Here is a 13,139-nt window from a genome sequence, read left to right on the forward strand (position 1 = left end):
GCGACTGGATGCATAAAGCTACAGACCGGACACTGTGGCGTAACTTTGGAGAGGCCTATATCCAGCAGTGGACTGCAACGGGCTGATGATGAATGAATTCTCAAGCCACTGACCTGGTTATCGGAGCCGGCGGTGAGCAGCACGTTCTGCGCGGTGGGGTGCCACAGCACCAGCCCCACGCGCCGCTGGTGGTACACCAGGTCCACCACGGGGTCCGTCAGCGTGCGGCTGAGACCGCCGTCCGGGATCTGCCATACCTACACCAAAAATGTACCACTTGTTATGTCCATTATGCTGAGATCATGGGAAATGAATGCCAACATTTAGAATGATCGTTGATGCTCGCGGCTACGCTCGCTTCATTCCGGGATAAAAGTCCCGTTCTACATTTTCTTGAGATAACAAGTAGCCTATAGCAATTAGCACTCAGAAGTAATGTAGTTTCCTTTTACTAAATACATTTTCAAAATTTGTTAGTAGTACACTAGTACACAGGTACTAGTGTACTACTAAGTACAGGAGATTAGCGCGTTCAAACAAACAAACTCTTAAACTTCGTAGATTTCGGGGGCTGTGGGTTAAATGTGATGATAAGCTGAACCGTTACATATTATAGGACGGAAACAGCATGAATAATTCCTCTGGTACCGCGAGTATGTATGGTAACGTGCCATTAGGTAACCCACTTTAACCATTTAATGAAAAAAGTTAGTGCAAGCTAATGAATGTGCCATGTGGGTGCTGCAATGCACACTTGCCTTAATTAATGCGTGCTGCAATACACCCTTGTCTTAATTAAGAATAAACACTTACTTTTAAGTTTGTAAACTTATCTTAGTGCGGGTATCAAACCAGCAATCTCTTAAAATATCTTTCACTGCGCTTTCAGCATAGAAAGCGACACAGTAAATGTTTCCTCAAGCACTTCGACTAAATTATTCCTCATTAGTGCAACTACTGAGAGTTAATTACAGGCTATTGTGAATATGTAGTTAACTTATGTTAATACATTTTACTAATTACTTTGAACACATTAAATGTTGGTTCGTTTTTAATTAGACGAGATAACGGTTTTTCAACAATCTAGTTCTGAGACGAGCCAGTATCAATGGCCAATAATGCCTAAGTGTTCGGCGGTGGTAGATCTCTCATATGCGAGAGTCCGCCTGGGTAGGTACCACTGCAATGACTATTTCTGCCGCCAAGCAGTGTGTAGGCACTGTTGTGGTCCAGTTTGAAGGACATTGTAGCCAGTGTAACTACTGGACATAATATGACTTAACATCTCATTTCTCAGGATGGCAAGCGCAGTGGAATACTAAACAATACTTTGTAATTTGAGGTGTTGGTGTTTCTACTGTTTATGTGCGGTCGTATCGATTACCATCAGGCGACGGCAAGCTCGTCTCGTCATTCAAAGCAATGAAAAAAAAATTATTAGTAGACGCTCGTTAATGAAAACGAATCCAAATAATTTTGTAGTATTTATATAACATTAATTTCTACCAGCAATGAACTACGCCAACTCCATAATGTCAAGTATACGGTAAACACATTTGGAAAGAAAAAAATATTTTTAAAGATATTAAAGCTTCTTTAATAAGACTTGTGTCATTAAAAAAATGGTGTCAAAAATTGTGAGGTTCTAAAAAAAAACTTGCATTAAAACGCGAATTTGCAGAAAATATACTTAGTGTGGAGTTCATTGCTGGTATTAACAGTAGAGTTGGATTTAGTAGGAACCCACAAATAATAATGTCCTCAGATCAGTGAGATCAGCCAGGTACGCAGGATATATTATAGTGCACGAGTGTGTGCGCAATACACAGGTGCACTCTCTGTTCCTTCACTCTCATAGTTCGGTGAGACGGCAATCCGACATGACCGGAGAGAGATCAGGCGCAGGACAACGACTTTACGTGCTTTCCGAGGCACGGGGGTATCACACCTCCAACTTCCTGACTCCGAGCTGCGACTGAGTAATTTTTAAGATGGAAAAGCCCAGTTATAATACTACATGGGCGTGGAATAAAACCAATCAGAAGTAATAATGTTGATTGTCTTACTTTGACGACGCAGTCCTCGGAGCCGCTGGCGATGACGTTGTCGTTGTGCGGACACCACGCTATGTCCAGCACGGGGCCCTTGTGCCCCCCCACCAATGGGTGGTCCGCCGGGATGCGACCCACCTGCAACCAACATTATATTATTAAGCTATTATCTAATTTCGTGATAATGTAGTAGGTACTGTTAGCCTTGAGGATTTTGATATATCAAGATTGAACATTTCCAACTTATACGATTTAATAATTCGAGGGTATTTAAAAAAATATGCTTAAGCGTAAGAATCTGAATGTCTTGGCTGTGAACTTCAGATATGTATTATAATCCTAGATGGTGACGATCTACTAAATTAACAGCACCCACGCATTAGTTCGTAAATCAAAACATACGATTTCATAGAATTCCTGTTTTAATAACATTATTATTTTGGTAAAGATTTAAAACGTTTTTAACTACATAGACTTAAAAAATACTACAAATTTTTTCTTTCCATATTTACCAAAACAATTATGTTCATTAAAACGGGTTTTCTGTAAAATAATACTCTTTTATTTATGACGTACAACGTGACAGCCATGGAAATATTCTAAGTTTAGGTTGTATAAATTAAAAAATATCCACCCTGTATGACATACTGACCCTAAACACGACATCCCCCTCTGCCACAGTTAGGCTTTAGTCCACCACGATGGACTAGTAAAAAATTACCTATACAATAATTCAGCCTAAAGATTATTTGCCATGGACACGGCAAAGGAACCCCACTTCACCTGATTAAGATGGCAACCAGAGCATCGACTGACGCGACCTATCCCTCGCCAGTCGTCACAACTAAATAAATATTACATGTGTACATAGTATGTATATTTACATATGTAATTAGAAATAAAAAAAGCGGCGATAGCCTAGTTGGTTGTGGAACGGACTGCCGAGACAAATGTCCGCAGGTTCAAATCCCAAAGGCACACACCTCTAACTTTTCTAAAAAAATATGTGTGTATTCTTTGTGAATTATCGCTTGCTTTACCGATGAAGGAAAACATCATGAGGAAACCTGCATACCTGAGAAATTTTCAAGTAGGAATTTTCGAGGGTACGTGAAGTCTACCAATCCGCACTAGGCCAGCATGGTGGACTAAGGGCTAATCCCTCTCAGTAGTAAAGGAGGCACGTGCCCAAAAATGGGATAGTACATAATACAGGGCTGATATTATTATATGATATTAAATAGATTGTCCATATTACAGCATTAATGACCCTGTAAGTAGCATTAGTTGGAAAATAAATAAATAATGCCTACTAGTTCCAAATCTAGGACACACTCATCCAATTGTAGGTACTGTTGTAAATTTTGGCAAAAACACTCGTTTTGCGGAATCTCACGGCCCGGCCGGCACTTTCACTCGCGGAGAAAGCACTCGGTAATTACAATCGTAATGCATTCGCCCAAGTGATAATTTCATGTTTTTTTCGCACTCTCAAGAATGACATTTTAAATTTGTTTCGTCGAGTGAATTGTGGCTGTTTACTGAATAACTGTTCTTAGTTTTCGCATAGGTATATTCGTTTAGAAGGATCCGTGATAGTTTCAAAGATACACACTCACGCCTTTTAGCCCCGAAAGAGAATGCCTTTTATTTCTGAAGGAGTAAGCAGAGGCGCCTATTCCGTCCTATGATTTGATAGGGAGCATATCACCATATTGAGCACAGATTCCCGACTCTAGGCTTACACTGGGTAGGAAAATCTAATATCGCTTCGCCCGACCCGAGGATCGAACCCGAGACCTTCAGTACTACAGCCTATCGGATATGTTTTTAACTACATAACCACCGTCTCAAGGTAAAAAAGAATTGCCATAGTAGCACGTTGTTCGCGTTCCGACATTCAATAAAGTAGACCGACAAAATTCTGGCGATCAACACACACGTCTAAAACCTCACCACATATCACCAGGGAGGGGCGAAGGGGTTAAAAAAGTCACTAAAAACATCAGGTGATTAACGGACGACCCCTGTCAAAACAGGACACTTCAAACGACTGAAAAACTATCCTTAATTCAAACTCGTCATGCAATAACCGCTCAACTAAACCACGACCTCAACAATTAAATTCAACCTTGACTTTACAACAGCAAGTTATATAATCGCGTAATGAATGAATCGAACACGCTAGCAAACCAGCGTGTCGTGTCCACGCGACTTGACCTAGGTCACGCAGGCCCTGGACATTTTCCTCCTTTCACGCAATTATCAATGAACTTATCTGTAATCGTTGATATTGAAAATCAATGGTAGTACGAATTGGGGGAGATAGGGGAATTTGAACCGTATTTTTAGATTGCATAAAGTTGATGTTGGATGAATGCGTTGTTTATTAATAAACGTGTTTTACGACATGTTTATGTGGGTAGATTCGTCATTGTATCAGCGGAGTATTAAATTATTTCTTTTGATGAGTACTTGTTTTCTGTACAAAATTTAAGAGATAGGCGTTTTGTATACTAGACTTAAAGTAGATGGTCGTACTTTGCATATTTTGCAGTGTTATTACTAGCCCTTAGGTATGCAGGTTTCCTTATCCGCTTATTGCTATCTAAAACCGTTTTTAAACATTTTTTTTACCATAACCACGACAGGCGATACCTACTCACTACTCAGACATCCTACCTTACAATTATCATAATAAATAAGATATACCACATATCTAGATCTATGAGATATCACGAATTCCCAAACACCCGAAAATACGTCTCCAAACCTTCGTGGTATTACATGACGTTTGATCAAACATTTGCCAAACGCTATGTGTCACCCCGTCCACGTTCCAGCGAGATGGCGTGACGCCAAACGACCGTTTCTATAACTGCATGTAGCCGATACCGAAGCACGCGACAATTTCAATCAGTATTGTATTGATAACGTATCAATGAATCATGATATCATTGTCACGGTCTTGTGATTTGAATGGGTAATTAATGATTGTAGGTCCGTTTTAATTTTGTGGTAAATGATTTTTTTTGGCAAGATTTTTCTTCCTTTTTTTGTATAGGGGCACGCCAAAGTCGCTCTAATAAACCTGATGATAAGTGAAGTAGGGTCTAGTTAGAGCATCGACTCACGAGAGCTGATAACCCTCGCCAGTGGAAGCAATTATGCCGGCCGGCTTGAATTCATAAGCAATTATTATAAATATTATATCTACTAAAGTCATTTTAGAACGGCATGTGCGACTTTATGTAACCTGTTCCATTTTAATGGCTTTGAAGCGATTTGACTGAAATTATCCATCATGCATACGTGAAATTTTTTGGCAGTTTACATTTTTTTTATTTCGCCTAACCAACTTCAGACCTCTAATATAAAATCTGCTGAACATTTCAATCATCCAGGATTTAAACCAATATCAGATTAAAATAAAATGTTATTTTATTTATAGAATAATAGCAAGACAAGAGACTTAATAAAACGAACTAACCGAAGGTCATGTTTACGCATCAGTACTACTTTTTGGAAATAATGAACTGTTATTACCTACATAACTGTATTTTTGGGCCTTTTCCGACTATTATCACACAAACGTAACGTATTGATAAGATAGCACTGTTTATGAAATTTAAGTGCTTCAGATATTTCTTGAAATATGGGCGTGGGGCAACGACTTGTAACAAGATATATGAAGTGGATAGATGATAGAAATAAGATGTGGTAGTTGTTGAGTAGTTTCTCGAGAATCTTCATACCCGATTTTTTTTGAAATATACCTAAAAATACCAAAATTGACTATATATTCCTATCATTAGTATGTAAAACCGAAGTTAATATTTCAGTAATTGAGTTAAAACAACATAGTCTTTACAACTTTCTTAGCTAGTTTTATTGACTAGTGGTGTTTGTTATCTACTTTCGTTTATTTAAATTATTAAAGAATGGATCATTGCCATGCAGCTTCCTGCATTACTGGTTGCGTACTATCAGAGCACAAGGACATCCACAATAAAAGAACTTCGCCCTACACCTACATAGTTTATCTCAAGTCTGGATATACAATTTCATACAATGTGTCAATATCATATTGAACACAATTGTCAAATTATTTTGATCTACAGGCGTAAGCTGCATCTATCTATAATATGAAAATGAATCTCTATTTCCTTTGGTCATCCGTGAACGGATGGAACAATTTCGCACATTATTTTTTTGTTGTGTTTGTTATTATCAGGAGAAGGATTTTATGAAAGAAAAAATTAAGGAAGTTGAGCGGAACGTTAGCAAATTTAAGAAAAGTTAATTTCAGCGATTGACAGAATGCGCGCTGCAAATTCATATTTAAGACGGGACAACGTCTGTCGGGTCAGCTAGTTAGTTAATAAATCAGTCTAATCCCAGCGCTCGTGTTTGATTGCTGTGTCCCATTAACACGAGTCTTCTGATATTTTAGTATATCTGACTGTAAGATATCAAACTTTATTGAAATTGCTGTAGGAGCGTTCTCAGGATAATAATTCCAACACATTCGGCCAGCAACTCATCCAGAGAGCGCGAAGTGTTTCCCAACAACGCTCGCACGCCGCGCCGCCCACGCGCTACCCGAAATCCTCAAATATCAGTCCGGATTTAACGCGCGTGCGCATAAACACCTCGCCGCGGAAACTGGGTGAACTCTATAATATACGTGTTACGAGACAATCGGAGACATTCCTATTCATTATATTACGTTGCATATGTAATATAGGTGCTCGAAACAGTCGGAGACATTCCTGGCGACTATATTGGGGTTTTGTAATTTTGGGCCACTGAAAGTCTTTTCTAGTTCATAATATTATGTGTAAAGCTTTGATTTTAATGTAGAAATGAGTATAGGCTAAATAAAAAAAAATAACGAAAATATATCGAATTAAATAAGGGTTGAAGTAGTAAGACAATAGCCCCAAAAATGCTATTTGGTAACGCCCGAGGTGTTCTTTACACTTTTACATACGTTGCAACAAAGCATTAAATATATATTGATGTATGAAAAACCTGAGATTAATCCAAACCTAGGAATTACTATAATGATTTCTTATGTTTAGGCGAATGTTAGGACATTGAAATAAAACTATTTTCACGGATTTTATCGCGGTTTTCGGTGACCACGAAGCTGCAGTCTTCGAAACGTCTACAGAAAATTATAACACTAAAAAACGCAACAAAATTCATACAAAATAATTTTATTTCAGTGTCAAGGAACAACCAGTGTATGAGAATTAACACATAATAGAAACACCAATAACGATGAAGAAATTATAAAAAAAATACTATAATAATCGTTTAAAAATATATCTAACCCTATGGTCCGCATTAGTCGCGTCTCCCCGCGCGTTTTGTAACCCAGCTCATTAGCCGCGATACTGCCAAGCGATTTGTCACAGTTATTGGCAGATCAGGTGTGTAACCTCATCCGTCCCGTAGTATACACAACTAGGTAGGTATATTAGATCTTTGTTTGGCCTGCTTGATCGTGTTAGTTGCTGTTCGTATCAATGGGCTATGGGTACTTTTAGACTTTAATGAAATCTTCAATTCACTTTTGTTTTTAATATTGCGTCATCGAATGTGTAATTTTAATATATGAAACATACGTTCTGAATTTCATTCGGATATTAGTTTTATGCGATGTTTGGCTTTCGTAAGAAAATGAATGCGTTGGCAGGACTAAAATTGTTCGATATGGCGATATAATTAATGTCGTAAATCTATTTTTTCGGGCACTGTAAAGTAACCCACTGCATCTGATAGTAAGTGGAATGGGGTCCAATAGAATATCGACTGACGAGAGATGATTACCCCTCGATAGTCAACACAATTATGCCGGCCTGTTGTTTCTAGTTACGATGCGAAGGCTTGTATATGTAGTATAGTAAATCGATATACCTTGAGAACACAATCGGATTTCGTTTTATGAGATTAGTAGCCAAGACACAGAGTAAAGAGAGAAATAGGTTACAGGTGAATAACAGTAGTTTTAAATAGATCGCATTGGTTTAACGAGAGTGTAATAACGCTGTGGACTGTGAAGCTCTATGTTCTGTTTCTCGTAGGGCAACGTAAAATTGTAAATATAAAAAAAATAATATTCGAAGTCCTATCACTTCTTATAACAAAAATGAGTTTTAATAAAGATTAGTGTATCAGTTCCACCCCTATCTACCCTTGCCGGAAAAACGATTATGTATATTTTCTTCTCGTAAAATTATGGTCCATTACCAATGTGGCGTCTGCGCAATACACTTATTAATATACTGTGATTGGCCTTAGTTTTCTCGTTCCTACTTCCCAACTCTAACCTAAAAGGTCAGCAACAAGCCTAAACCTGAAATTGTGGGGAACTGCAGTGACCTCTTATGACGAATTTACTACAACCGACACTACACTTTCACTAGTGGTAGGTCTCTCATACGTGGGAGTCCGCCTGGGTAGGTACCACTGCAATGTCTGTTTTTGCCGTTAAGCAGCAGTGTGCAGTCACTCTGGTGTTCCGGTTTGAAGGATATTGTAGCCAGTGTAACTACTAAACATAATGAGACTTAACATTTCATGTCTCAGGATGGCGAACGCAGTGGAATACCAAACAATATTTTGTAATTCAAGGTGTTGGATGGTGTTTCTACTGTTTATGGGCAGTCAAATCGATTACCACGAGGCGAACGGAAAGCTCGTCTCGTCATTCAAAGCAATAAATAAAAAACAAATCGGGATTGGGTAGTCTGCCTAAAGAATTACCCCATAGCATGGATTGTTTGCACACGTTCGCTCGAGGCGCGTGGGCGGGCGGCTCCCCCGCCGGCGCGACACACAAATAGATGTTTGTAAATAATACACCCACCGGTACTAGATGACACCGGTACAGTTACCAGCTTTACTCCGGTGTGGATCGATTACATACTATTGCTATTTTATAGTATAGCAAGAGGCCGTACAATTTGTTTGAGCATTACGATTAAAGACTGGACGGATATAGATCTCAGTCTTAAAAACAATTACACCTTTATCTCCGAACGGTAGGCAGAGGTGCTACTAAGGCATTCACTTTTCGAGTGTCCGAGGCTATCGGCATAGTGAAAACGAATTCCAGACGGACTGAGTAAAGACAGAGGCAGTCCTAAACGACGCGAGGCCCCAGGCGAAAGCAAAAAGAAACAGACGCGAGGCCCCGGGCAGAGTAAAAAACGTTCCCCTGTTTTAACAGTTTCGTCGGTAAGAACGTAAAAAAAGGTCCTGCGAGGCACCGCGCGAGGCCCTGGGCGGTTGCCCGGTTCGCCTCCCCCAAAGGCCGCCTCTGAGTAAAGAAATTTCATATCACTGCCCGACTAGGGATTTGAACCCGGCGAACCTCAGAGCGTTGTACTACAGCGCACGCGATACAATTTCGCCTCTGAAGCACTCATCAGACAAAAGAACCCTGTTTTGTGTATCGCTAAGCACCAGACAGCCGACAGCATAGTACGCGCTTCTCCAAAACGTAATTCATCGGAACTTATCAACTATATAACTAGTCCAAGTCGACAGGTAAATATATCGAGTATCATCATCCATCCATTAGTCACACAGACAGACATGCAGTCATCTGATCTCACACCACGGCCGTGGCTGCGGTCGAGACTGCCTAGTATTACCACAATAACCGGAACTATTATAATTACAATTTTCATCCCCAACAAATCGAAGCATTACGAGTCAAGGTTGGGTTAGGTTAGGTTAGAATTTTTGTTTGTTCGTTGGATCGTAGTTTTTTAAGGGCTCAGCCTATTGTTACGAGTTTTCCCATAGCAATGCTTTTTTATAAGTTGTAGTTGGAAGTATAACGTACTGCCAATTGAAAGTCGCGGGTTTGATTCTCCATAAGACGCAGCTTTTAATTTATCCTGACGTATTTATTGAATGTCTAGACTTGCTCACTTTAACTATACTGAAAAACATTTAAAAATCCTTTTATCACCAAGAGTCGTTCACAAGATATTGAGTAAGTAGGAGACGATGTCCGTACTCCAACAGCGTAACTTAAGGATACTGTTGTTTCAAGAGGTGTCGTATAAACTGCTGATGGCTGATGACAATGAAAACACGTGTAAAACAGTTGACTAATAAGGAAGAACGGTTCTTGGCAAGCCACTACACTGAATCACACATCACAAACAATGGCATGATTTATTATTAGCATATCGATTTGTTGTGGTTGTAATATTTTGTATGACTTTTTCGACACGGGAATAAAAATTTGCTTAATAATGATTTTAGTACTGCAAAGTGAACTTATTGATCTGATGTAAAGTTTAAGGAAATTGTCGCCTCACCAGGGCTGTTGTATATATACCTTTGTGATTAGCACAATTATGGCGGCCTGTCGAATTGCTTCTTGAAGTCCAAAATATTAGCCACTAATTAATTTAGGTAGGTAATGTTGGTAGAAATATTGAATGTAGTAGAGCCATGTTATAGACATATTTGGGTACGCGAAAGGGTCGTAAAAACGGAGCAAAAATCGTCCTGTATCATACTAGAAAATTTATTGCACCGAATCCACACTCAAATAAAATATAGGTCGATTAAAGAAGGTTCAGTTTGATATCTGGAACTAATGATAACTATACTTAATATTAGTATAATTTTGTTTCAGGAATCCACGTAATTTGTCAGAGACAATTGTCCCTCATTTTAGAAACTAATGTCTAACACCATTACTTATTACTATTGGACGTAATACAAGAAACTACTCAAGCTGTCCGCGCTCCGATCGTTACGCTGTCATCGCCCAAATGAATACGCTATTAAGATCTTCGTCAGATAATGTGTATCAAGTGGCACTGGCAGCTGGCATAGATGAATGGTCTACGATCAAAGTCATGTCAAATGTTGGTTAAATATTCTATCATCCAAGCAAAGTGACTGGTCCTAATGCTTCCAATTGCAAGACAACAGCGCCTGGGTACTGGTGCTTTCCGTTAGAAATCAATGCAGTATTAACTACCTAACTTTTTGCAGAAAATACGTTATTCGGCTATACAATGCCTTTCAAACATGATAGTGTTTGTAACACTGCTTGACGTTAGAAATAGACAATGGTATTTACCCCGCCTCCACAACAGATCTACCATTAAGTAATTTTGTAAACAAACAAGCATGTACTATGTAAATATAAATCGGTAATAGCAAACAGTCCTTGCTATGCTTGGTGTGAGAAATTGAGAATGCGGTGGTATGTATACTACCCCTGAACCATACAGACATCATTAATTTGTAAAAAAAACTGCCCTCTCGGTTACAAGAGATATAGCACATAGTAATTCAGTAAACACAAGCATACACTTCATATACAAGGCTCGGGTACTATATTCGGCAGCGCAATAAGATAATAGCCTAACAACTAACAAGGACCCGTCTGCTCCATTGAGAAATATATCGTCCACCTCACTGCATATTTAAATGTGATGGATTGGGGCACTTTAACAATTACCTGAAGGATTACATCGCACCTATTTATTTTACTTTTATGTGGGCACGGGAAATCAACACCACGGCATTTGATGGTAAGATGAGTGGCCTCAAGATGGTGAATCGCCAATCGACACAATTATACCGGTCTCTCTTACCACCAGCACATTTGTTTAGAATTTTATTTACATTTGATAAAACAGTGCCTTCAGTGGGCTAATACAATTGTCACAATAGTCGATTCCTGGCAACGTATTCGATGATTTTGGCAGTTTTTGGAATCTAGTTACCTTGGAACTTTTGACTAGGTGAACTGATTTTGATGATTCGTTTTTTATTTTAAAGCTGGTGCTCCCCGTGTGGTCCCATATAACTTCAAAATTGGTAAACCAGTATATAAGTAATGTTAATTTTTTTTTTCACCAGAGGTGTATGACTAGATCTCATCAACTAGCAGATTTGGGTTTCCATTACAGTTAGAGAGCCTTTGAACTTTTTATCAACTTTGTTCGCCTAAATAAAGTATTTTTTGTTAAACTAATTATAGGTGTTACTCCAACAAACATCAAATGTTCGCAAACTTTCATTTTTATAACAAAACAAACAAACATACATCACGCATTTATCCCCGAAGGGTTATGCAGAGGCGCAACCAAGGCATCCACTGTTCGCTAAGTGAGTTCCGTCCCATGATGTGATAACGAGCGAGGGTATCGCCATATCGGGCACAAAATCCAGACTCCGGGCTGATACGGAGCAGAAAAACCCAAATATCACTGCCCCGAGATTCGAACCCAGGTCCTCAAAGCGCTGCCGTACCGCGCATGCACTACAACTACGTCACCGAGGCAGTATTTATAACATCAGTAACATATCCAGGACAATATCCTACATTACTCCCGTCCCACGCACGCACACATACATGGTTCTATTTTCTGCCGTGCACTGTATGCGCGCCGTCTGTATCTGTTTATAGAGATATCCACCCATTTGGGTGTTAAACTTGACACGATGGCCTTGCGTCGAGGTCTGCACTTGTCATGCCAAATGTAGATATGTATGTCTTCTGCATATCGTATTCGTTATTGTAATGTATTGCTTAATGTTAATTATGAGGACTGGGTAGGTATGCGCCTGAGCACGGTTTAGGGTACTTTTGGAACCAGCAAATATACAACTACAATATTTTTACATGCCCAAGATTTTTTTAATTCAAATAAAGATATTAATAGTGTATTGTCGGCTCCTGTCTGAGAGAGGGCTAGGGTTTTGATAAAAAAAGTATTTTGACAGTATGGGGGAAGTGAGTAGGCGCCGATCAGAGAGGACGTATGGGGGCGACAGTTGTAACATACGACTGAGCTGTTTAAACATGAATTTAAAAAAAAATAAAAATCTTTATAAGAGCCTTGGCAGAAAATCCCTCTGGGGATGAATATATGGAAAAAAAAGCAAAAAAAAATATCATTACCGCAACATGATATAGCAAAGTACTACGGACTTATTTTTAAAAACAAATAAGCTAGCCTCGGGTTTCCGTATTTCAAGGCTCCTGTCACATTGTAACCTTGAGCTTGTGCACCACGACACCTGTAGTAAACATGT

General features: G+C 39.2%; 1 protein-coding gene across 4 annotated transcripts in view; it reads right to left on the bottom strand.

Annotated features, from left to right (window-relative positions):
• The window catches only part of LOC115455625 (coronin-6), a 33,765-nt gene that overhangs the window by 11,749 nt on the left and 8,877 nt on the right, over positions 1-13,139 (bottom strand). For all 4 annotated transcript variants that reach the window (XM_030184254.2, XM_030184256.2, XM_037436613.1 and 1 more), the window contains 2 exons: positions 2,067-2,189; positions 114-257 (listed from right to left, as the gene is read on the bottom strand). In XM_030184254.2, the coding sequence (XP_030040114.2) occupies positions 114-257; positions 2,067-2,189 (267 nt within the window). The remainder of the gene's footprint in view (positions 1-113; positions 258-2,066; positions 2,190-13,139) is intronic.

Source organism: Manduca sexta, chromosome 9, assembly GCF_014839805.1.
Source record: "Manduca sexta isolate Smith_Timp_Sample1 chromosome 9, JHU_Msex_v1.0, whole genome shotgun sequence".
NCBI lineage: Eukaryota > Metazoa > Arthropoda > Insecta > Lepidoptera > Sphingidae > Manduca > Manduca sexta.